The sequence below is a fragment of the Nyctereutes procyonoides genome, unplaced genomic scaffold, assembly GCF_905146905.1.
Source record: "Nyctereutes procyonoides isolate TBG_1078 unplaced genomic scaffold, NYPRO_anot_genome, whole genome shotgun sequence".
Classification (NCBI taxonomy): Eukaryota; Metazoa; Chordata; class Mammalia; order Carnivora; family Canidae; genus Nyctereutes; species Nyctereutes procyonoides.
This window is the reverse complement of record NW_026575082.1, coordinates 17,129,744-17,155,318: the sequence shown is the minus strand read 5'-3', so window position 1 is coordinate 17,155,318 and position 25,575 is coordinate 17,129,744. Positions and strand designations below refer to the sequence as shown.

Genomic DNA, 25,575 nt, shown 5'->3' with positions numbered 1-25,575 from the left:
TGTATAAGGATATCTCCATGTGGTTTCTTAGAACTGTGTGTGCATGTACAAGTGTCTCCGTGAAAATTTCAATTTAGAAAGGTATAAAACCACTCACAGCCAGCCCTCAAATATGTCTTTAATATGGGGGGGGGAGGACATATGTATTAAGAAGGTAAATAATAGGGGGGCCTGGTTGTCTCAGGCAGTAGAGCATATGACTTTTGATGTCGGGGTTGTGAGTTTGAGCTCCATGTTGGGTGTAGAGAGTTTTTAAAAATAAAATCTTTTTTGAAAAGGTAAATATTAAAATAAAAATGATAATACTTATTACATGCTAACTATATCATAGGTACTGTGATAAGCATTTTACATGCAAGGCTTTAATTCTCACAACACCCTATCAGTCATTATTCTTATTTCTGTTTTCTGTTTTTATTTATTTATTTATTTATTTATTTATTTTTATGAAATTTTATTTATTTATTCATGAGACACACACAGAGAGAGGCAGAGATACAGGCAGAGGGAGAAGCAGGCTCCACGCAGGGAGCCTGACATGGGACTCGATCCCGTGTCTCCAGGATCACGCCCTGAAGGCAGCGCTAAACTGCTGAGCCACCCAGGCTGCCCTGGTTTCTGTTTTAGATGAAGAAAGTGGACCCGGGAGAGCATAGGTGGTTTTTCCCAGGGTCACAGAGTCAGCAGGCAGTCAGGCAAGACTCAAACTCAGGCCCAGAGCTCACTATACCACACAGAGTATGCGAATAAGAATGCTATGTTTTGGGATCCCTGGGTGGCTCAGGGGTTGAGCATCTGCCTTCGGCTCAGGGTGTAATCCTGGGGTCCTGGGATGGAGTCCCCCACTGGGCTTCCTGCATAGAGCCTGCTTCTCCCTCTGCCTGTGTCTCTGCCTCTCTCTCCCTTTCTCTCTCATGAATAAAATAAATTAAAAGTGTTTTTAAAAAGCTGTGTTTCTCTGGAAAGAGAAATCATAGTGAAGGGTGAGGACTGTGCTTCAGGAGTGGGGTGCAAATGGAAGTACCTTGCAGGATCTTGGCCTTGAAAGAAGAAAGGAGTTGAGCTGGCAATATGCCAAGCGAGGGCATTCCAAGGCAAGAAGACAGAAGAAACACCACACGTCTGAAAGAATGCTCCATTTTCCAGGTGAAGAAAACAGTGAGTTTGTCTGCTTTGCCACTCAGAGGTAGATGGAGGCAGTATGGCAGAGGGTCTTCAATGCGAGGGGCATGTGGTAAGGTCTCCCTGGGTCTGGCCAGTGATCTGGACAAGCTAACAAGGCACTGATCAGACCAAGTTATATGTGAATCACCAGCATTCACAGGGAAGCCGCGTGCAAGGTGTTTACAGTTTAGTATGCAGTAATCCATTCCCAGGACCCAAAGAGCAATGGGAAGCAATTTGGTAGTGGAAAATTGGTAGGTGAAGGGAACCAGAGTGTCTACTTATAATACCAAAGGCCATAAAGTGGTTGAAACCATTGGTCATTATGGAATTAATGGAATTAAATCTCATCTCGTATGGCCACTTACTCTTCCGACTACTGAGTGCCTACTACGTGGCCAGCCCGATTCCAAGGACTTGGGACATAGCAGTGAGCAAAATACAGTGACCCAACTCCCTGCCACCAAGGAGCTCACCTTCTGTGCTTAGTGCTGATTCCTGATCAAGAGGATACTTAACTCTCAGAACCGAAGATTACACTTTCATACTGTACACTTGAGATCCCACGAGCCCAAAGAGAAATGCAAATCTCCCTGGGGTGAAGCTGGGCAGCGATGCAGAAGGACAGACACAGCACTTCTGATTTAAGAGTGAGGATGATCTTACCCCAGTGTGGCTACAAGGAAACTTAAGATGGGCGGGTCGTCAGGCCATGCCTCTGAGTTGGACCATAAAAGAAGAGCAAAACCAAGGTGAAGGATTGGGATTGGCAGTGTGACCCTTGAAGATGATTCAAGTTAGCCTGGGGTACCCTCTCAGTGTTTCCACTCCCAAACTGGGATTAACTTTGGAATCTTCCATAAACGTAGAGAAATTGGGGGCTTTCCAGTCCCAGCCTGGGTAAGTACTATTTCAACACAAATCAGAACAAGATGGCCTTGCAACATAAAAGCAGGAGAGGAAGACCGGAAGTAAGTACACCTGGAGACCTATGTTTAGGCAGGAGATACTCTACAATCTAGTCTTATTTTTAAAATGCAGAATTAGAGGTATGGACCCTTCCTCGGAATGCTAAAAGCAATATACAGATGAAGACAAACGACTAAAAGATAAGCTGGTGGTCACTGTTTCTACAAAAAGACACCTAAAGGTAAGTGTATCAGGCAAGAGTCAAGAGTGGGCAGATTTATTAATATTACCCCAACCGAGGATTTGTTACCATTTCATATCTTAAGTTCCCACAAGCCTCGGTTGCCTGAGAATAAATATTTAAAATATCTTTTCGACTTAGTTATAGAAAGATTCACCAATTTTTTTCTTCAGAAGTATTTAAGAAAAAAAAGTCTGATTTAGTTCCCAGGGACCTTCTCATGCTTTTGTATCACGTTTCCAATGATATTTAGCCCTTTGCTGTAGATTTGGCCATATTGTGTATGCGTGCAAGAAACACAGGCATCTCCTACAGTTAGTAACTTTTTGCGTGGGTAAAAGCATCTGCACTCACTATGCCACTGGCCCTGTGGCAAAATTTTCCCACTTTAGTTAAGGGAAGACAAATGACACAGATACAGAGGCTGCACAGGACCGTCCTCCATAGACAACTTCCATTCATGTTTCTGGGTGCCCTTGAATGAGAGGCTGGCTCTGCCACGGAGCACAGCAAAGGGAGAAACAGTCCTACTACCTGCAGAATGCAAGCTTTCTAAAAAGTCACCTCTGTGGGTCAGAGGTGATTGCTTTAGTTATGCCACAAAGCACAAAACACACCTTGGACCTCCAGCCGATGGCTGGGGAGGGGAGTGAGAGTCGCACAAGAACTGGGCTGGAGACAAGAATCTGCATGAGGCAGCTGCCTGTGGTCCTGGAGATGGCCTGTTTTATTTTTTTATTTTTTATTTTTTGATGGCCCTTTTTATTTAGCTGCACTGAGCCTGCTGTCCCCAGGACTTCAGATCTCAGAATTCAGTTTAGGGTGTAAGCTGAGGAGGACTAAGGAGGCTCCTTCCTTTAGCTCCTCTCATTGTTGGCAGCTGAGGAAGCTAGAAAGCGCTTCCCCCAGTGGCAGGTCTGAAACTATCATTGTCACTAGTCTCCTGTCCTCCACGTACTCCTCCCCGGCCACTTGACCCCCTCACCCCCCACCCCTGGAACCTTTGATAATGAGGATAATTTGCCCAGTGAAATGCTCAACGTGGAGAAGCAACTGTAAAAAGGTTCTTAGCTGATCCAGGAAGAGCATTATATGAAAACAAAGGGAAATGCTATGTTTATGGATGTGAAAAAATGAACACTGCAACCTAATTTCATATTAGTATTGGGCTAAACCACCTCCATAAACTTATCCTGGGCACCCATCTGTGGTCACTGGCATGTGATCACCCCTGTGGTAGGTGTTAAACAACCAAATAGGATAAAGCAGGCTCTCCTGCAAAAAGTAAAGTACAAATGTGACTTTTATGTGGTGAGTTTGGCCAGCAGAGCAGACAATTTGCTCAGGAAAAAGCTACCTCAGATCTGGAGATTTTTAGATTGGCTTCTTTAGGACTGGGTCATTAGAAACCAATGTAGTACGTGTTTACTTTTTCACAGAGAGAGTGCAGTAACTGTGAGTGCATTTGGGAATATTCCGTCATCTTTGGAATATGTCTAATCTCTAGGTTCCTACTATGAAGATGAGGGGAGGGAGAACACAGATCTAGTAAAAATAATTGAAAAACCTTTTCTTAGGTAGTTATTTGCAAAAATAAAATCTTGGCCACACAGCACAACATCAATGCAAAGCCCACTGGGGAGCCTTTAAGACATTCACACATCAAACACAGTATCTTTGGTGCATTAATTATTCCTGTTAATCTCTTTCAAATATACCCCCCAATAGGTAATAGGGTGAAACAAATTTATTCCCCGGCGGTAACTTCTTAGCCTCTTCTATACTTTGTGATCTAAGAAAAACAAAAACAAGCATTCGTTGAAAAATCTACTTTGATTTGTTGGGCGAAGGAAACCGACTCTGTCTACTTCCTCCAACACCACTGAGTGGGTTCTACAAATCTTTGAGATGCACCGAAATCTTTCATTTTACGATGAATTCTGACTAAAACCAGCGCTTACCATTTTCAAAGAGCTCCCGAGAAATTGCCAAAAGAGACTTTTCTTTTTCTTTTAAGGTCTTCACCCAAAACATTTGCTTGAGAACCCTTCTGAATAGAGACATTGCCTAGTAAAACACATGCGGTAGACAAAATATCAAATTTCTTTGTCCAGCTGTCCAGAATCCCATTAGTGCCTCTTACTTCTATCTGTCTTTTGCTATAATTAGGATGGCTTAGGGTTTATCTGGGCCTTTTTTCAAAACCAGATTTCCTTCCCAGCAGCAGCAGCTGTCATTCACAAGTACCCTAATGGTCCTGGGAGACTTCTTTTGATTTACACTGTGGTAGAGTGATCATGAATATGAAGGGAAGGGACACACACACACACACACACACACACACACACACACACAAATACCTTTCATCTAGCAATTTTTAAAGAGAGGAGTCTTACCTGAGGGAGAGCACTCCAGCCTGGAACTCCGCTTATTTCAAACAGCCTATGGACCGGCACTCCTTCCCCCTGGAAGTCTGAGTTCGCTCCTTGGGGGCCTGAGCCCAGTGGAGTTTGCAGGGTTTTTGCTCCTTGGTCTGCTGGCGCTGGAACAGCACCTTCTCCTGCAGGGAACTGGGAATTCCAATCAGCAGCTTCTGCTTTGGCACGAAGACTGTCTCTTTTATCACACTGGGTTAGTGGGTGCTTAACAGGTTCTTTGGGATAGAGGAGATTAAGGGTGCCTTCTGTTGCACTGTCTTTCAGGTTGGGGCTCAGCTTTTTGGGTTTTCCTCTCACGCCTGGCCGCCTCACCCTGGGGGGTTTCTCGGAGCCCGTCTTGGTCAGCGACACCCCATCCCCTACCTTTTTCTCCGCTGCGATCTCCAACCACTGGCTCACCCCTGGCTTCTCTAACTCACCAGACAAGCGCTTCATCGCCGTCTCTATCACTGCTTTATCCATGTTTAGCAGATTGTCACTGGGGAATTCCTCTCCTGCTTGGTGGCTGTCTCTGGTTTCTCCTCGAATTCCTGGATAATCATTTTCAGCGGCCCCAGAAGCAGTGGGTGGTTTATGTCTCCCCTGGTCTGTCACCGTAGATGTCGTGTCTCGGTGAGGCCCCCAAGTCAGAATCATCCCCGTTTGCAGGGATGAGGGACTGTGGGTGGAGGCTTGGCTGCTCCTCACCCCCACTTCTTGGGGTTGTGAGTGATAACCACAGAAGCCAGTGGTGGCATCCATAGGCCCCGTGTCATCCGACACCCAAGGCCCACAACCCATTTCACTGAGGAGATGCTCACACCCACCCAGGCAACACGCACCGAATTCCATCTCTTCGTCATCGCTTTCTAATAAAAAAACATGCTCAGAGCCCTGCAGGTTCCTTTGCCAGACTGCATTAGAGTAATCCGTCATAATGTCGGAACATTCCAGATACTCTAGGTCATCATCTGAAAACTCCTCCGTGCAGGTTAAGGTTATCTCTGGGCAAAGTTCATAGTCACTGTCAGAGTCTTCGCTGGACACCTGTGGACTGCCTTGCTGGTTGATCGTGTCCCTGTCACCTGGGCAAGCAGATGCGGCCGCCTCTGACAGTGGCAGGCTGAAGCTGATGTACTTCTGCGCTTTAGGATCCGGATGACCAGAGTCTGAGACTTCCTCCTTAAGGCCATCACTGCCCGAGGCACCATCCCTTAGCCTCGATACTTCGGAATGTGCTGTCCTGGGGTAACACACATTTTGTTTAGTGGGGATTGTACTTGAATCAGAAAAAAGCAACCCAACTGCAACTTCCTCTGTGTCATCCGGACCAGGCGCCTCTTCCACTGGCCTCGTTCCCGTAACATCCAAGGGATTTTCAGACCTGGATGCACTAGTGTCACTGTTGGCCAATAACTGGAGGGAGCACGAGGGGCTGAATTTGGAGGAGGGGGAGTCAGCTGACACGGGACTACCTGCCGAGACACACTCTTCGCCCTCACAAGGAGGTTCTTTCTCCCCCAGCTGATTTGTCTTGCCCTGCGCACACGCCTCTGTTGCAGGTGGCCAACCTGGGCCCCTGCCATCTTTCAGGTTAGGAGAGAGCTGCGGGCTCTCTGCTGAGCACCTGACTTCAACAGAAGCAGAGCAGCAAATCATTCCAGAACAGTTTTTAGCAGAGATCTGATACACGGCAGCGTCATCAGGGGTACAGCTAGGATGAAGAGAACACACAGGTAAGTTTGCCATGTTTTGGATGATGGACGTGCCAACATTTGTCACGTCATGGCACACAGAAAACGACCATGGTTTTAGCTGCACCCTCCAGGAGATCTTCTGTGGTCTCCCTGGAAGGGGGTTTGTGGTCAGAGGCAACCAGCCTAGGGGCTCCAGCTGCCCTCGAGCTGAGAATCCAGGAAGCTCAGCATTTTCCCTTAAAACTTTCCACCATCTTACCCCAACTTGAAAAATGCTTGAGAATTATTCAGATGAATGGGGAGACACCTTATAATCTGGTTTCTTCGTCTCTCCTTTTAAGTCCTTTTTATGCTATGGGAATTTGAGAAAAACACTATTTTCTGGAGTGAGACATTGTACACGAAGGACTGAAGAATCCTACTTCATGCAGTGGGAGCAGCATGAGCAATAACTCTGTGGAAGCCCATGCTAGGAAGGCCTGGCTCTTGCCAGGAAGGTGTCAAGGTATCACTCCGGGATTATGTGTATGGAGGATAGTGCCATTTCTCTTAATTTTGCATGACTCTGAAGTCTAAACCTCACCCCGTGTGCCCCTCTAGTTGGAAACCCAGGTCCACATGCCATCCTGACTTACACAGACGGAGCCAGGTGCTCGGCTTTGGCCCAGCAGGGAAGAAACTGAATCCTGGATCATGCTGAGCCTGCTCTCCCTCCACCAGGAGAGACAGTGCTCCCGTGGCTCCTCCCTTTATTGACTGGAGCTCCGGGTAGCCTCCAGCCTGACCGGCTTCGCTGACCTTTCCCACTAGGGCCTGTCTCCAGGCTCTGCAATCCCAGTAAAAACCCATTACACTTGATTTATAATTTGCACTCATTTATCTCATTTGACCTCAGTGTAGCTATAACATTGCTGGTCTCCCTCAATGCATTATCCAGCTCTTAAGTCAAAAAGCACTTTTCAGAAGGCAGCGGCTGTGGGTCTGGCCAGAATTAGAGGTGATGTTTAGATATTTATTGACTGATCTGAACAAAATGTGCACAAATACCTGATCTGGAAGGATCAGTGTCAGGCCCTCAGTGGCACACAGTCTTTCTTGTTCTCTCTCTTCTCACTGAAAGCATCGCTCTGTCTCCCCAAGCTCACATGTGTTCGTAAGCCCTCAATAGTCAGATGCCTGCTCAGATACGCCTCATTTTCAAAAATAATAGACTAATTCCAATTTTGTTAATATCTTAGTTTTTTATAATCTGATTCGCAAGCAGGAGCCACCCAGGGGTGGCTGAGGCTGGCCACAGCCTATGTTCGACTTGCCTTGGCCAACAGCATGGGGAGACGAAATTTAGGGTCACTTTCTAGAGGAAACAGTGCCTGCCCCTCCTATCTGCTTCACAAAGTTATTCTGAAGTTCCAATGAGAAAAATCAATGTGAAGGGGCTTTGCAAAACAGAAACCTTATGCCACATAAGAATGTGGAAATGATAATTATGTGATATGATAGAGATATTAGCTAACACTACTGTGGCAATCAGACTGCAATATAAATGCATCAGATCAATATGTTGTACACCTTAAAACATACACAGTGTTGCATGTCAAATATAACTCAATTTTAAAGGGGGGGAAGAGGACACCTGGGTGGCTCAGCAGTTGAGCATCTGCCTTTGGCTCAGGGTGGGATCCTGGGGTCCTGGGATCGAATCCTGGATCGGGCTCCCTGCAGGGAGTCTGCTTCTCCCTCTGCCTGTGTTTCTGCCTCTCTCTCTATGTCTCTGATGAATAAATAAATACAATCTTAGACAAAAAAAAAAAGATATGAGAGTGCTAAGACCAGATTACCTCTGGTTTTCAAGAAGTGTGCAGAAGAAACTAAATCATCAAGAAACTAAAATTTTTGAATCAGAATCCACGGGTAAAAGGCCTGAGAATCTGCTTTTAAACGTCCCAAACAGGGGGGCCTGACTCTTGGTTTCGCTCCAGTTGTGATCTCAGGGTGGTGGGATGGAGCTGTGTGTCAGGCTCTATGCTCAGCGGGGGTCTGCTTCTCTCTCTCTCTCTCCCTCTACCCATCCCTCTTCCCTCCCCCAACCCCACTCACCCACTCTTGCAGGCTCTCTCTTAAATAAATAAATAAATCTTTTAAAAACACACACACACACACACACACATTCTGCTATAAGTTGTCTTTGACCTGCCCTTGGAGACATCCTCATCCTCATCCTCATTACTTACACGTAGGTCTCCTCAAATGAGCTGAATTAAAGCTGAATGAAGACAAAGAGGACTTTGTTTGAGCTTCACATGGCCCATGCCACTGCCTGCTTGCCTCTTTTCCATTAGTCCTTGGAGACCTGGCCTCAGTTAGGAACTTAGAAAGAGCATAAAACAATTCCATGGGCTACTGGGAAGCCCCAAATAATTGTGATTTCCTGATTTATCCAGACCAGATCCCTATGCCAGAGAAACCACCTGCCAAGACTAGTGTGGAAAGAACAGAAAGGAAGAGAGGAAAATAAGCTGGAGAAGCCAAGGGAACAGGTGAGAAATTAGCAAAGGCAGAGAACAGAAATAGTTCTCAAGAACCAAGGAGGGTAAAACCAAACAAATTTTAGAAAAATATGGAGAAAATAATGGGTTAAATAAGCAAATGGGAGAATGTTATGATTTAGTAATGTGTGATTTTATGGGGTATGTGTTTCAGGTGATAGAAGATTTACAAATCATCCTAAATCTACTAGAGAGAAAAAGCATAACTGACCTCTAAGAAGTAAATTAAGTATGATTCTTCTCACTAGCTAATGACCTTTTCAGAGACTTATGATTTGTGGTTGACATGTCCTTGATCATTATCTCTAAATATCTTAAAGAAGAGAGGGAGAAAATCTAGCCAGGAGTACTGTGTTTGTTGACCGTCCCCTCTAGTAAATAATGTGCTATGCTGTTCCCTGTGTCCAAGAGGAGACACAATGGGGTTGATTAATTTCCCTGAAGTGACAAAGCTGGTAAGTGGTGGTGCTAGGCTAGGAAACCAGAGCCTCCTTCTCTGAGGTCAAGCTCAGTGTGTCATGTAGAAAATTCACATTCAGAAAAAGGAAGCGACAAATGTAGAGAGATCATTTTTGCAAATAAAGTGTTTCTGTCCTAAGGCTTTATTTTCATTGGTCAACTGACACACTCATGAAGAGTTTGTTCTGGTGCCCAGTGTTAGGTTGAGTGCTGAGCGAGAGTCAAGGAGATGTGTGCCATGTCATGTCCAGCCCTAAAATGACTAACAGTCTACTGGGGGAAACAATCTGAATCTCTGCGAGAACCTTGTAGGTCTGCTCTGTGCTAAGTTGTTCCAGTGGAAACTGGAAGAACAAGAGAAGCTCAAAGAGGAGACTCCAGTGGTGGCAGCTGAAATGGTGTCAGTAGGCTTGGGCTTTCGAATATGCAAGACGCTGGCAGAGTGACCTGTGTGCCCCACAGTGATTTGACAGGAATGCAAAAGCATCCCGGAAGAAATTCCCTGAACAATTAATTGCGTTCCCTGCTTGCATATCTTTCCTTTTGGCTGAAGGAAGCAGCAGCATTCCTCTGCCTCGCTGTGAAAGTCTTGCTGGAATGCTCTACATTCTTTCTAAATTAATCATTTCCATATTAAAGAAAAAGACATACATGTGACCTTAAGTGGATGGGGCTTCTTCTAGGCTTGGACCCCCTGGGTTGGTCTAAATCAGAGGTTCTTAAATATTTTGGCAGCAGGACCCCCTTTATGCTCTCAAAAACAATTGAGGACTCCCAAGAACTTTGTTTATGGGGGTTACATCTTTCAATATTTACCATATTAAAATTAAAGCTGAGAAAAATTGAAAACGTTTGTTCATTTTAAAATAACAAAAATAAGCTCATTACATATTAGCATAAATAGCATATATTTATGCTAAAATACCCATATTTTCCCTAAACAAAGTAAAATTTCACAAGAGTAACATTGTTTTACCTTTTTTTTTAGATTTTATTTATGTATTCATGAGAGACATTCAAAGAGAAGCAGAGACATAGGCAGAGGGAGAAGCTCTTGATCCCAGGACTTGATCCTAGGACCTTGGGATCATGACCTGAGCCAAAGGCAGAGGCTTAGCCACTGAGCCACCCAAGTGCCCCTGCTTTACATTTTTTTCACACAGCTACTATCTGGCTTAATAAAAGACAGCTGGTCTTTTTTTTAACCTGCTTCTGTATTGTAATACGATAAGGCCTGGTTGAAGTATATTGAGAAAATCTGGCCTCACACAGATATGAAGTTGGAAAAGAAAGAGTATTTTAATAGTCTTTTCATATGATTATAGATCATCTTCTTTGATACTATACAAAGAGTGGTTGCAATGTGGAATCTGAACCCCTATCAACTAGTTACATAAAATCCATTGGCTTAGACTACATTTTACATGCATCTTTACCCATATATGATTTTGTAACATCATGTATTTGTTCATCTGGAGAAACTTGGTTCATGAGATCTTCTAAATAATACCTTTTTTAAATCACATGCATTAATATTCCTACTGTTGGTTCCAAAATAATTTGGAAGTATTGGGAAACTGTTAAGCTTCTGATGAAGGATACAAGTTTTTGAAATTTCTAGTTAGGGAAATAATACAAATATTAATTAATCATAACAACATAAGTCAATTCTGTGCTAAGTTGCTTGGTAGCAGTGGAAGGGTGAGGGACATCTGTAAAATGGCAGAATTAAAACTTCTGGAAATTTTCTCCTCCATAAAAGCAATGAGAACACTGACAAAATTTGCCAGGATCAACTTTTTCAGAATTCTGAAAATTAACCAAAGACAAATCTGAAGATTTATTCAAGAAAAATAACTGAATCGCAAGGAAAATAGCAAATTTTCTGGTGTTTAAACTTTCCCTAGTCCAATCCCTCATCCCCACCTCCATGTAAACCAAGTGTTCACAATCATGGCATAAGTCAGGGGTCTGGCAGCCACCAGAAGGGGCAGAACAGGGTTGGAGCAGCTCCAAAGCCCCATTCTCAGTGAATTGTTATCTGACCTCTCTGGTGGCTCCCTGAAAAATCATACTCACAAGACTGTCTTTATGTGTTCTGATTCAGAGTTCAACTAGAGTGAACAACCTTTTTCCTGAGACATTTGTCAGGTAAAAATTCAGAGGCAACTTTCACATCACAGCTGCCTGAGGCACTGGATCACTGGTGAGACAAACAACGGGCTAACCAAAAAGATTAAGAGGGAAAGATAGGGAATGAGATGCCCACAGGGGACATTGAAAAGCTCCAACATGTTTCTGGGAATCTAGTAGGCCATGCACATGTGTGTGGCTTTGAGCATGTCCAGGGCTGTATGCATGCTCAGGAAAGACTTAAGAAGACAGTAAGCACTCAACTCTAACTGACCTGAAGGCTCTGTGCTAGCAGGAAATGAAGGCTAAGACAGAGTTGTCTACTGCTTGGCTGAGTGTTGAAGGCATGTCCCAACATGTGCACAGAGCCCTTCAACAAAAGCTGAGAGACTTACTGGTTCCAGGCATCTAAGGAAATCTCTGTCTAGTCATTAGTCAACTACTAAGTTAACTGAGCAGAGATTTCAGTGACCACAAACAATAAGGAATACTGGTTTTAAAGAATTAGTTCAGAAAAGTCACTAAACAAACAACAACAAGCACTGTGAAAGGGAGAGAATCTGCTTTCCAGAGTCACCACATTATATGTTTAAAATGTCCAGTTTTGCAAAACAATTAGAGACATGCAAAGAAAGATTAAAGCATGGCCCATACATGGGGGTTGGGGGGCAAGGAAAGTAGTCAGTAGAAACCATCCCTGGAATTGCTAAAGATTTTAATTAGCTATTTTAAGTGTGTTCACAGAAGTAAAAGAAGCTATGTCTAAAGAACTAAAGGAAAATGTGAGAAGAGTGTCTTAATAAAGACACAGAGGCTATAAATAAGAACTATATAGAAATTTTGAAGTTAAAAAGTATAATAATTGACATGAAAAAATTTACTAGAGGGCTCAAGAGCAGAGGTGAGCAGACAAAGTTGATGAACTTGTAGATGATTGATTGCATCTATCTAGTCTTCAGAATAGAAAGAAAAAAGAATGGAGAAAACTGGACAGACTCTCAGAGACCTGTGTGTGTGGGATACCAGTGAGCTCACAACATATACATAAAGGGAGAATAAAAAAGCAGAAAGAATATCTGAAGAAAGTGGAAGTCCTTAGTTCAGAGAAGGGACTGCAATGATAACTTGAAAGCTTGGATTTTTTTAAATTGAGGTATAATTGACATATAGCATTGCATTAGTTTCAGGTATATGACATAATGATTCAATATTTGTATATGTTGTGAAAGGATCACTGCAATAGATCTAGTTAACATCACTCACTAATGTTGTAGTGAGTTACAAATTTCTTTTTCTTATAATGAGAACTTTTAAGATCTACTCCCTTAGCAACCTTCAAATACATGATACAACATTAGTAACTATGGTCACCATGCTGTACATTACATCCCAGACTTACTTATTTTATAACTGGAAGTTTGTACCTTTTTTAAAAGTTTGGATTTTTATCACTAGCAGCAGATACTATAAGTTTTCCTTGAAGTGGCAGACCTACTTTGTTTATTTTGAAGACAATGTTCACCAAATATCCAAGGTTGGATGATCATCGTTTGTCCATTGTTCTTTCAAGTAAAAAAATTGTACTTCATGAAAAAGTGGCTAGTTCAGCTTGTAACTTAAACAATAATACATATGCTATCTCTCAAGATGACTATCATCTCAAGGAAATCCACCAGAGATGCTCTGGGCATATTTCCCATTTCCTTACAGGGCAGTAAAAGTGCTTCATCAAGATTTAATGAAATTAGCAATTTTTACTGATGCATCAGAAACATTATCAAGTAAAATGTTTTGATTTTTAACTATGGCTGCATAACAGTGAAGAATTCTATGAAAACTGGTATAGTTTGGGACCACTGCCTAGATTCATGCTAAGCCACCAACAGTTTTACCATCCATTGCTTTTTATCATCACTACATATGTCAACACAGTGAAAAAGACAAATAATGTTTCAGTACTTCTGTGATAATAGTTTTGATTTTGCAGATCCTCCGAAAGGTCATTAGTGACCCTAGGGGTCCCTGGACCACACTTTGAAAACCACTAATTAAAGCTATTCACCAAGGGAAGCTTTAAAATGCTCTCAGAAATTCTCTCACAGCAAAACACCTGGCAGAGAAGTGCCCTTGCACTCTGGAAAATGGGCAACAGAATGGAGGGCTGACGCGTTGCTCAGTATAATCATTCAGGTGCTGTCTTAGGCAGATGACTTCATCTCTTTGGGCCTCAGTTTCCTGATTTACAAAGAGGAAGAAGACCTATGTCTGGGTCCCACCCCCTAGAGATTCTCATTTAATGCTCAGTACATGGGTCTACACGATTTAATTTGGGGCTGGAGAAGGCTCGATCAATCAATACAGGAGTGGGAGGAGGGTGCTAACCTTAGAATTTCTGGAGATCTTGCACAAAAGATCATAGGATGGTTTTGTGCTTTGGGAACAAGGATTATAAATGCGAGTGAGAACTAGAACAGGGCAAATAAGAATATGAAAATAGGGGGTTGAGGAATAGAATGTAACAGGTGCAAAAAGAAGACAAGGAATCAATTTTTTTCTCTAGCTACCAGCAAAACAGACCTATCAGACCTGGTATTCTTTGAAATCCCTACAACCCCCTCAAAAAATAAAATAAAATAAATAAAAAATAAATAAATGAAATCCCTACAACCCCCACCATTACTGCCCCCTCGGGGTGTTGGATTTGCACATTCATTCTTCATACATCTATTCACTCACCATTCCACTGACAAATAAAATAGAATGACTTACTCCCGCGCAGACTGAAAAGTGGATTTCCCCGGCTCAGGTTGCTTCTCTTCTCCCTTTTGTCTCCTGGAGGTCATTCCCCTGCTCCCCAGAAAACTCTCCCAACCAAGATTAAAATTGCTGAAACAAACCCTGCAATCTGACCAGACACCCTGAGGACAGTGTTCGTGGGAGACAAAGCTCAAGCGATTGGCTGGAGGTAAGACAGGAAATCCTCCCTGGGTTTCAGGTATTGTTCTATTTTACTATGCTCTCCACTTTCCAGTGGAGGGAAACAAGACCTGGGAACAAAATGTCTGCAGTTGTCTTCCCTGGGGCAGCCAGGAATTCGCGTGGAGGGGTGGGGGGGTGGGAGGCCTCTGAAGCCCCCCTCCCATTCCCTCCCCACCCTGCAGATTTTCTGAGCCTTGCCTGCCCAGTACAGCAGAGGGGAGGGAGAGCACCAGGCTCAATAAATACTTACATGATGACATCCATGTCCTTGCCCCTGTCACAGCACCAGGTGAAGGTCAAAGTATTTTCTTACACTAAGTGTCCATATCTTGTTACTTGCCTAACTGCTACTATCAGTTTGATTGATTGAATTATTCAAGATAACTAAAGGAATAAGAAAGGCTTGGGTTTTTTCATGCCCCAAAGCTATGTTTGTTGAAGAAATGGGAGAATTCTAATTCTAGGAACACAGGGAACTTCTTGATCATAATTTCTACGAGCTAGATACACTTCAAAACTGATGAGGAGTTTCCGCATACATTTACCTGTTCACTCATTTCTCCGATGCATTTATTGAACCACAAGTCTGAAGACTGAAAGGGGACTTGGAGCTGTGCCGCCCCTGGCTCCCCGGCTCCCAGGACCACTGGCTTCCTGCTATATTTGACTACAGGGCAGCAGGAGATTGGAGAAGGGGAAGATGGGAAAAGTCACCCTCGGGTGGTCTTTCTTTCTTTCTTTCTTTCTTTCTTTCTTTCTTTCTTTCTTTCTTTCTTTCTTTTTTTCTTTCTTTCTTTTCTTTCTTTTTCTTTCTTTCTTTTTTTCTTTCTTTCTTCTTTTTTTCTTTCTTTCAATATTTTATTGATTTCTTTGACAGAGAGAGAGAGAGAGCACAAGCAGGGAAAGCAGCAGGCAGAGGGAGAGGGAGAAGCAGTCTTCCTGCTGAGTAGAGAACCCCACCCAGGGCTCTATCCCATGACCCTGGGATCATGACCTGAGCCGAAGGTAGACGCTTAACCAACTGAGCCACCCAGGCTCCCCTCAAGTAGTATTTCTAAGAGGACATCCCTTCTGTCCTCTTCAGTAGCTCCAGGTCCCACAGACGGGCCCACCAGGGTTCCAGCTTCTGTCCTGTGACCCAGAACTAGTAGTCCCGCCACCTCCCTTTGACTGAGCAGCCTAGGGAATGGTGGCTTCCTGCTGATGCTCATCTCTGGGTGACCCTGTGACTCAATCACCCACACAATCCCACATTGAATGCTTGAAAATAGTTTTTGTCTTCCTGGTTAGACCCTGACTGGTAGAGGGTGATTTAGTTCACTGACTCAGTTGGAGATGAAACCCGAGATGTGACTATCTTAAGTAACACAGTTAAGAAATTATAAGAAATGTCTACCATGCATAAGGCACCGTGTTAGGCTCCATGTAGAAGATAAAAATGGTAAATTCCTTGGCTCTTCCTAAGAGCTTCTCATCTAATAAGAGAAATGAGGCATCTATACCAGCGGCTACAATACAGGACAGTACGTGCCAAGGGCTATCAAAAACATGACTAATTATGGAGAGCCGGGTCAGGGGACACAAGATAATGAGGGAAGGTTCCCTGAGTATACAGGAAACAGGACATACACAGGAGGATTTTGGCGGGAAAGTTGGTATATGCCTGGGGTTGGGGAGGGAGCTGATCATTCCAGGCACAAGGAACAGCCTCAAGGTGAGATCCTAGGGGAGTGGTGAGCTAAAAGCTAGGGCCACTGCAGTATTCATTATTTAAACAGAACATTTTTGAGAATGAAAAGGGACACTATTAATACTTACATCAATACTGCAGGCAGAAACCAGGGCCATGCCAGGGAAATAGAGACTGACTCAGATAAATCAGGAGATGTGGTCACCCACCAGGGCTTGGGCAGGGCCCAGACTCTGGGGGATTTTCCACCCGAGACTGAGGAGTTTGGACCTCAGGCTCCAACTGGGAATCCCTGGGAATCAGATCAAAGCAGCCATTTAGAGGGGAACAGAGACCATACTGTAAGATGCTCAACACACGCTCACAGTGTGCCAGGGGGAGGATGGAGGGCTCCTGCTCTCCAGATCTGACATGGGCTGTGGTCCCTGCTGGAGCAGGAACACCTCATTCTCCCATATGTCCTATTGGACCTACCACAATACATGCCCAGCCAGTGTGTGGGACTTGAGAAAGGGGAGAGAAATCAATGGTATATTCATGGTCTCCTTCCCCAGGGGAGCTCCAATTTTGCAGAGAGATAAGACTTTCAGGTGTTACACAGGGGGCAAAATGCAATTTGCAAACTCTAGTGTCACTGAATCCCAAAAGGCCCAATTAAGGCAAGGGAGCATTTCTGGTGCTAGGAGGGGAGAGGTCAGGGTGGCCTGGATCTTCAGACAACATGCCAGGAGCGTGGAACTTGAGCGTAGTGGAAAGGATTAAATTTTGGCTCCGGGTTTGGGGTGGGGGAAGTGGCGAGGGCATTTGTGGCAGATGTACCAGAGCTGAAATGAGCAGGTCATGTGGAAGGGACAGTAAAGAAAAGAGCTGGTGGGGAAAGGGCCCTAAAGACAGAAGCTGTGGGCTGAAAGGCCCAGAGTCCTGCTCAGGAGCACAAGGCACATGTGAACTGCAGTGGAAATTCTACTTTTCCTCTTCACCCGAGTGCAATTCTGAGCAGACGGGAGAGGCAGATGGCAAAGCCAGTATGGCACAGCAGTTAATGGACAGACTTTGCAGCAAGACTGCCTGGGTTCACACACTGCCCATTCACTGTGTGATGTTGACAAGCTACTAAAGTACTGTGACTGTACCTACAGCAGGGGATGACCTGAGGACTATAGGAGGTAATTCCTAGAAGTGCTTAAAGCAGGGCCCAGCACACAAAAAGCACTAAATCAGTAGTTCTCAGCCCAGGCTGAATGTCAGAATCACTAGGGGTGCTTTTCAAAAATAACAGGGCCAGAGGATTTTTAGGGCAGTGAACAACTCCGTATGAGACTAATGGTGAATACATGTCATTATGCATTGATCCATAAGCATGGACTGTGCAACACCAAGAGTGAACCTTAATGTAAACCACAGATTCTGGGTGATAATGACAGCTCCACATAGGCTCACTGATGGTAACTCTACCACTCTGGTGGGGGATGGAGATGGTGGGGGAGGCTGTGCGTGGGGTGAGTCAAGGACGGGTATGGAAACTGTACTTTCTGCTTATCTTTGCAGTGGACCTAAAAGTACTCTAAAGAATGAAGTATTTAAAAGGGGGGAGGGGACACCAGTGTCAAGGCCCCTCCCCCCCAAAAGCAAGTAAGCAGCATCTCAAGGGTGAGGAGCTTCACCATGCATATTTTTGCAGCTTCCCAGGTGATTCTAAAGGGGAACCAGAGCTCAGAAGCACTGAGATAAATGAATGCTAGCTCCTGTGTGGCCCTGAAGGAGGTAGAGGAATTGGTAAGTTGATGGGAGAGGAGGGATCTTTGCCTGGGCATGTATCAGGAGTGATTTCTTGGCTCTATTTTGAGACAAAAGTGCTAAGCTTTTGACAGCTTCTTGAGCCTCTGTGAGCAATGTAGGCTGACCAGATATTCTTTAAATAGGAAACAAGCAAACTGACTTCAGAAAGGAGAAAAAGAAAAACCTTCAGCATTACTACCATCAGGCTTAGTAAACAGACAACTGAACCCTCTTTTTTTAAAAAAAATTATTTATTTACTTGAGAGAGAGGGAGAGCCCAAGTGGTGGGGGGGAGGCACAGAAGCAGACTCCCCACTGAGCAGGGAGCCCAACACAGGGCTTGATCCCAGGACCCCAAGATCATGACCTGACCGGAAGGCAGACACTTTAACAACTGAGCCACCCAGGCGCCCTAACAGCTGGACCTTCTTATCAAAAGAAAACCCAAGGGTAGTTAGAAACGGTCCCTACATTCCACCCAAGCTAGCAGAATGCCCAGAGTGTGTCCAGAAATCTCAAGGCACATTGTGACAACAGAAGAACTCCTATATTAAATTATAAATCTGTCCATGAAAGACATGGCATCTTGAGAACAGGCCAAAAACAGCACACCACTAGACACTGGAAGACCCAGAGTTCTTTTATAAAAGCCAGTTAGCTTATAAAGACCAGTACTGCTAACTCGTCAAAAACCCAACTGACCGCAATCCAGGCCTGCTTCTTGTCTCAAAAAAATTGTGATTCCGTTCTACTAATCATTCATGGGGCACAGCTCAGAGTCCCATTTTTCACTTCCCCTCGGCATCCAATCCAGCAGGAACTCCTGGCAGATGGATACAGAACCTGGTGCCTCCTCGTCACATGCTCCAGGTCCACCCTGGATTGGGCCATTTCCTCTCTTGTCTGGATGATGGCTTTGCTGCTTGTGGGTCTTCCCCACTCTGCTCTATCTCCTCTGTAGCTGCAATGACCTTGCATGCTCCCACCTCCAGCTTCCTTCTGCCCCTGCTGGTCCCTCTGGAGAGAACACTCTGCCCCAGGATAATCCCAGCCCTCTCCTGCTCTCACCCTTCACACCCCTGCTCCTAGCACCTCAGCAAAGACCCCTTCTTCCCAAGACTCCTTCCCTTCCCCACCTCCTTTACTGTTTGTCACCTGACACTACTGGTTTTGCTGGTGTGACTCCTTCTTTACCCCCGTCCCATGAGATCAGGACTTCACTGTGCTCCCTACTGGGTCCCAGGGGTCTTGAATGGTTCTAGTGTACCATAGGCCCTCCATTAATCCTTATTTTTTGAAGGCAAGCCTCATGATCACTTCGTTTTGAGTTACAATCCAGCACACATGTTAGTAGATTTTGTTTTAGAGGACGGCTCTGGTAGAGAGAAATGCAGTGAGTAATATAATAGGACAGGAGTCCTAGGAGACAGGCTTTTTCACTTCAAATAGTGGCTGTGTTCCTAACCAGTTGTTAAGAACTTTGAAGACTCCCATGATCTTTCTGGGCCTTGGGTGATCTATAAAGTAAAAAACCAATTGGGTTGGATTAATTAAATCAGCCATTCTTAGGTGTAGGACCTGAGCATCAGTATTTTTTAGAGTTCTTCGTGTGTCACAGAGAGCCAGGTGTGGGATAATCCTTAGAGCTCAGCTTCTCACATGTCATTGTGCACAGGAATCTCCTGGGATCTTGTTAGAATGCAGAATCCAACTGGCAGGGGAAGGGGTCAGGACTTGGGCATTCTAGAGAGCTCCAGGGGCTATGGTGGTGGCTGCTGCTATGGCTCTGAAATCACCTTTGAGCGGCAAGTTCTTAGAGTTGCTTCCAGCTCCAGGACTCCAATGGTTCTAAAAAGTGAAAGTCCCTTTATTAAATTCTCAAAAAAATATCAGCTGTCACTTGACTCACTGCTCAATTTGAGCTGAGTTCCCAGTAATTGCTTGACAAGCTGCCCCCACATCCAGCTCTGTGGGTGTTGGAGCTAGTTTTGCTTTTTAAAAAAACCAACCACTCCACCCAGGCACAAAACCAGACCCGAGAACTTCTCTCTCAAAAGCAGTCTGAGAGTCTGCGGTCAGGGAAGAAACTGTCACAATTCAATTGCTTCTCTTTGTGTCCTGCCCTACCAGAGCCTCAGTGCATGTTATGTCCCTCTCTTTCATTCCTCTGGGCCATTTCACTGTGCCTCTGCCTTGATCCCATATCCTGGGGCCCTGTGGCTGAGTAAGTGTGTGGCCCCAGGCAGTCACAGGAAAGCAGGGAGCCACATGGCACCTGAGAGGAGCATCTCATGTTGCAGGAAGGCTGGCCTGGGCTGGAGGGCAGGAAAAACCCCTGCCTTGCTCGCCTGGCAACCCAGTGAATGGGAAATGATAAGGACAGAGAAGGGGCAGCAGCATAATGACCAGAAAAGCAGACTCCCGGGAGCTCAAATGGTCACGGGAGCTGCTGACACAGTGGTCTGCTCCTATAGCTCCTGCCAAGGGCCTTTTATAATTACTTCCTATCTTCACAATCCCCTTAGACCGCACAGCCTCTAAAGTAATAGTTGGCTGACCACCAAGAAGCCATAGTAATTTAAATCAAGCCCCCACATTCATATGGCTGCCCATGGAATGGTTCTGCAGGGGAGGAAAAAGTTTTCTCAACTATTCAGAGTCCATGAACAGACCTGAAAATTAAACTGATGAAGACAGATTAGCAGGAGGAAAGCATACACATTTTATTGAATTTTTACAAGGGAGTCTTCACAAGAGAGTGAAGACCCAAAGAAGTGACGAGAGCAGAGTCGTTTGATACATTTTAGACAAAAAACAAGAAGTTTGTGAAAAATTGATAAGACAGAGGGGTTTGGGCTAAAGGTAGCAAATGGTAAAGAAGTAACTAGGAAGGTAAGAATGAGTTTGACAAGGTTGTTTGTACAGATTTCCTGACCCCAAATTGCCTGTCTCTGGTGATAAAGATGTCTCCCCTCCCCCTGGCACAGGGAATGTACCTTTCTAGGAAGAGTTTTAAGACCTGTTGCAGGGAAACAGGGAGAGGATGGTTGTGGGGGAAGGAGTGCTCAGACCTTCCTCCTTCTGCTGTTTTTAATAATTCCTTCAGCTTAAGTTATTTAATATGCCGAGGTGCCATATTTTGAGGTAATGTGTCCTGAACCCCGTCAGCATTCCCCCCTCTCTTGGCAAAACTGTGGAGAATACAGCAAAAGCACTGAATGCATTATATAATTTATCTCATAGATCTTTACTGAATGTGTGATGATAACCAGGCACTGGGCAGGCTCTGGGGTACAGCAAGGAACACTGGACATATTTCTGCTCCCATGGAATTTACAATCCACTTGAGGGATCCTCACAATAAACACAAATACAAATAAATATGCATCATGACTGGAAACAATGCAAGTGTCCATCAACAGGTGAATGGAATAACAAATTCCGGTTGAGCCAAACAATGAAACACTGAAACACAGTTGAATGATAAAAAAGAATGAACTATTGGCACAGCAAAGGACACAGATGATTCTCAAGATAATCATGAAGAGTGAAAGAAGCCAGGTACAGAAGAGTACATGCCTGGTGATCTCATTTATATAAAATTCGAGAAAAGACAAACTAGCCTCCAGTGATAGAAGGCAGATGGGTTGCTGTGTAAGGATGAATGGCCAAGACAGCCTGCAAAGGGACACCGAGAAATCATTTGCGGGTGACAGACATGTTCATCTTGATGGTGGTGATGGCTTCATGGGTGTGTGCACATATCAGAGCTTACCAGATTGAACGCTTTAAATGTGCAGTTCATTGTGTGTCAACTACACCCACACAAAGTTGTTAAGTATATGTATACACACACACACACACACACACATACATTATGTCATGTGCTATGTGAAAAATAAAGCAAGATAAGAAAGGTAGGACATGCTGGGGCAGGTAGAGCTATTGGTGACTGGTCAGAGAAGCTCTAAGTGATGAGGTGAGCTGCAGCAGATGCAAGAACTAGCCATAGGGCTACGTGGGGAGAGAACATTCTGGGTAGAAGGAAGAGCAAGTGCAAAGGCCCTGTGGGAGCAAGCCACTAGACCTCATTAACATCTTTGAGTTCCGAAGTGGCTCAGAACTGAGTTACTAAAAGTACAGGGAGGAGGGGAATGGAGTCAGAGATAGGAGAAGCTCCCAGGCATGATGGGGCAAAGATAGAGGTAAATTTCATGGGGGACTCTTGGCTGAGAGGCAGAAAATAAGGCTGTGCTGGCCAGGACAAGGACATATGTTCCCAAACCAAATTTTGTTCTTAGTCCTGCACTCCCCCGCCAACCCACTGACCAACACCCCTTTCTTCAGAGTTGGAGCAAAGCCCATCCTGGGACTCATGGAGCCTGAGTTGGTTCCAGCCCTTCCCCCAAGTCGCTGTCTGTCCTTGTCAAGTAGCATCTTTATGACGTTCACCTTTAAAACGGGAGTCAGTCAAGTGATCACTAGCACTAATGCTGTGATTTCTACATCAGTGAGGCTCCCCATCTTGTCAATCATCAGAAGTGTTGGACCAAGATTCTGTGATTACAAATTAAGAATGAACCCCAGTTGGCCCCAAACTTCCCTAATGTTACCCGTCTGCTCTAAGTCCCCAGAAGGTGTTGATGGAGTGGCATTTACAAAGACATTTAGCACGCATCCAATTTCCAGGGATTACTGCACTCCTCTCTGTCCCAAGATTTGGGAGGGGCTCCTGACTCAGTCTGTCACCTGCTCCCAAACTAGCATCGATTTGCCCTGAGGGCCAGCACCGCAGTGGGATCAACTGCCCAGGAAAAGATGAGTGTCCCACAGTGTGGCTCCCATAACCATTCACTCCTCTGACACACTTACCTAACCAAAATCAAAACCAGAGTGTGAGGACAGGCGGGGGATTCTCGGCACAGACCTGTCACCCTGGGGACTAAATGGGAGTTTCTTGTCAGACCCTCAGGACTCATTCAAGAAATGCTCGAGGCATGGTCTGAGGAATGCCCAGGATGCTGAAATCATTCAGGAAGAACGCCCGCCTGGGCTCTGTGCTGGGAACAAGGAGGCCTTCGGGGTGCAGAAGGTTCCGCCAGTCATCCTTAAGACTTGTTACACCTACTTAAGCTCACAGGAACACAAAGTTCACAAAATGCTTTCCAACCTCAGATGAAATGCCTTTTCTGTCTTAGCCAAGACATAGCAGGATTCAGTCATCTTTATTTCTACCCAATGGTCCCTTGATGAAACACATTAATTACATCTCATCCTCCAAAGGGAAATAGCCGAGGGAAAATGCTGCCAAGCTCTGCTACCCGTCTTACCTCCTAGTTGCCCTATTTTTAATCAGGTCAAAAATGATAGTTCAGTGTGGGGGCATGTTCAAACTGCATAAAATATTATTTACAGAGAATTCTAAATCACCCATCCTGATTTAATCCCCATACCAATCCCATAAAGCAGTACTATCATTATCCCCATTTTGCAGATGAGAAAACTGAGTCTTAGAGAGGCTAAGTAACTTGCTGAAGATGATACAGTATATAAGATCTGGGATTTACATCCAGACAACCTGGCTTCAGATCGTTGCTCTAAATGGTGGAAATAAAGGAAAACCACCTTTCCTTTGTAAGTAACATTGATGGTGACAATTCTGCTGTTAGCAGGATGTGTGGCTTGAAGTGTTTCTTGCAGGGATCAAGATGTTTGAAACTAATTCTCCAATACTCATTTGCCCAGACTCATTTTTGACCAACGACTCATGTTTTTTAGGTATTTGGCAAGGAGTCTGGGTTTCCCTGGGTGATCATGTCCAGAAAGAGGGTGACGGCCTCCAGAAACCAAAGTGTCTGGCTCAGACAACAAGAACTTATAAACAGCTCTTTGTGACAAACCAGAATGGCTTCGAGAATATAACAGTGTCCCGGTGCTCCTGGCATCTGTCCACCCAGATGTGAGGAATAACTAAAAAGTCTAACACATCACTACAGTCACAGATTTGACCATCTAAAAACCTTCCAAACAGGGTTTCAAGTACAAGCATATATGAGAAAAGCAGCTTCAACTTGTGGCTGGGTTCCAGCTCACCTGTTAAATGTCCACTTCTTTCCTGGCTTTGAAAATTCTCCAGGGACTCTAATGCTTTTCAAAACTATTCAGATAAAATTATCCTGGCTCTAAGTACAACTGCTGTCAGCTAGGGCAGAGTAATTCTTTCAGAGTAATTCTGGGACCACATTGCTTTCAGGGAGTGGTCAGGAAAAGGGCATCAATTATTAACTAATAACTGATACTTGTTGCATGCTTAATGCACACTTTGTTGACCATTTTGAATGAAAAATCTCATTTAAATTATCACAAAAGATCACTTTATGAAGACACCAAAGCACAGAGAAGTTAATGGACTTGCTCAAGGCCAAACAGCTAGCAAGGGGCGGAGCATGGCGACAGCGAAATTAGGACGTTGAGGCAGGACTTGGAGAATTTTGTCATCATTTACAAACACATGAGTCTGTGGGGATAAGAGATGACAGAAATCCCACTCCCTGCCCCTAGGAGCTGAAGAGGGGACATCAGTGAAGCAGAAGTCACTAACTTCATGCAGCCAATATCAACTGAGCCCTGAATGAAAAGTCCAGGCTTCACAGAGCTTTCGGTCCAGTCAGGAGACAGACAGAAGCCAAGTAAAGGATAATGTGCAGGGGGCACCTGGGGGGATCAGTGGGTTAAGCATCTGCCTTCAGCTCAGGTCATGATCCTGGGGTCCTGGGATTGAGCCCCTGAGTCAGGCTCCCTGCTCAGCAGAGAGTCTGCTTCTCCCTCTCCCTCTTCCCCTCTCCCCTGCTCATGCTCTCTCTCTCTCTCTCTCTCTCTCTCTCTCTCATATAAATGAATAAAATCTTTAAAAAAAATGAATACTCAATTTTTGTCCAGGTTCCTGGAACATGGCTCCTGAAACCATTGGAATCTCTGGAATGATGTCTTTTGTGTGGTGATGAGATGACTGGTGCCTGGAAACCCCTAGTTAAGCTTCAGGAGGGGGCATGGTCCCAGAAGGACCAAGGCACGATTACAAGGTTGGAACTTCAGCCCCAGGCCCAGACCTCCGGGGAGGGAGAGGGGGGGAGAGGGGCTAGAGATGGTTAATCACCATTGGCCAAAAATTCTATCATTTCGTGCCTACATAATGGAAGCTCCAGAGAAATCCCTAAAGGACTGGGTTGAGAAAGGGCCCAGGTTGGTGACTATATCAAGGTTCCGGGAGAGGGGCAAACCTGGAGCGGTCACGAAGTGCTACAGCCTTGACCCCACGCCTCGCCCTATGTATCGCTTCTGTTTGGCTGTTCCTGAATTGTACCCTTTATAACAAAAGGATTATGGTAAGTAAAGTGTTTTCCCCTGAGTCCTGAGTTGTTCTGGCCAATTACATAACCTGAAGGGGGGAGAGGAGATTGTGGGAATCCCCCGACTTTGTAGCCAGTCAGACAGAAGTGACCAGGGATCCAACAATACTTGCAACTAATGATGTCTGAAGCAGGACGAGGGGGTGATCTTG

General features: G+C 44.8%; 1 protein-coding gene and 1 long non-coding RNA gene across 5 annotated transcripts in view; one reads left to right on the top strand and one right to left on the bottom strand.

Annotated features, from left to right (window-relative positions):
* The window catches only part of LOC129514616 (alpha-protein kinase 2-like), a 117,666-nt gene that overhangs the window by 67,289 nt on the left and 24,802 nt on the right, over positions 1-25,575 (bottom strand). For all 3 annotated transcript variants that reach the window (XM_055333350.1, XM_055333351.1, XM_055333353.1), the window contains one exon: positions 4,711-6,445. In XM_055333350.1, the coding sequence (XP_055189325.1) occupies positions 4,711-6,445 (1,735 nt within the window). The remainder of the gene's footprint in view (positions 1-4,710; positions 6,446-25,575) is intronic.
* On the top strand, positions 2,187-25,575 carry LOC129514617 (uncharacterized). 2 transcript variants are annotated; one of them, XR_008665468.1, is made up of 6 exons: positions 2,187-2,314; positions 8,870-8,965; positions 14,405-14,531; positions 17,917-18,011; positions 24,954-25,096; positions 25,214-25,575. It is a non-coding gene; the product is annotated as an uncharacterized LOC129514617 (long non-coding RNA). The 2 variants fall into 2 exon arrangements; XR_008665469.1 differs by lacking the exon at positions 2,187-2,314 and adding an exon at positions 6,396-6,467.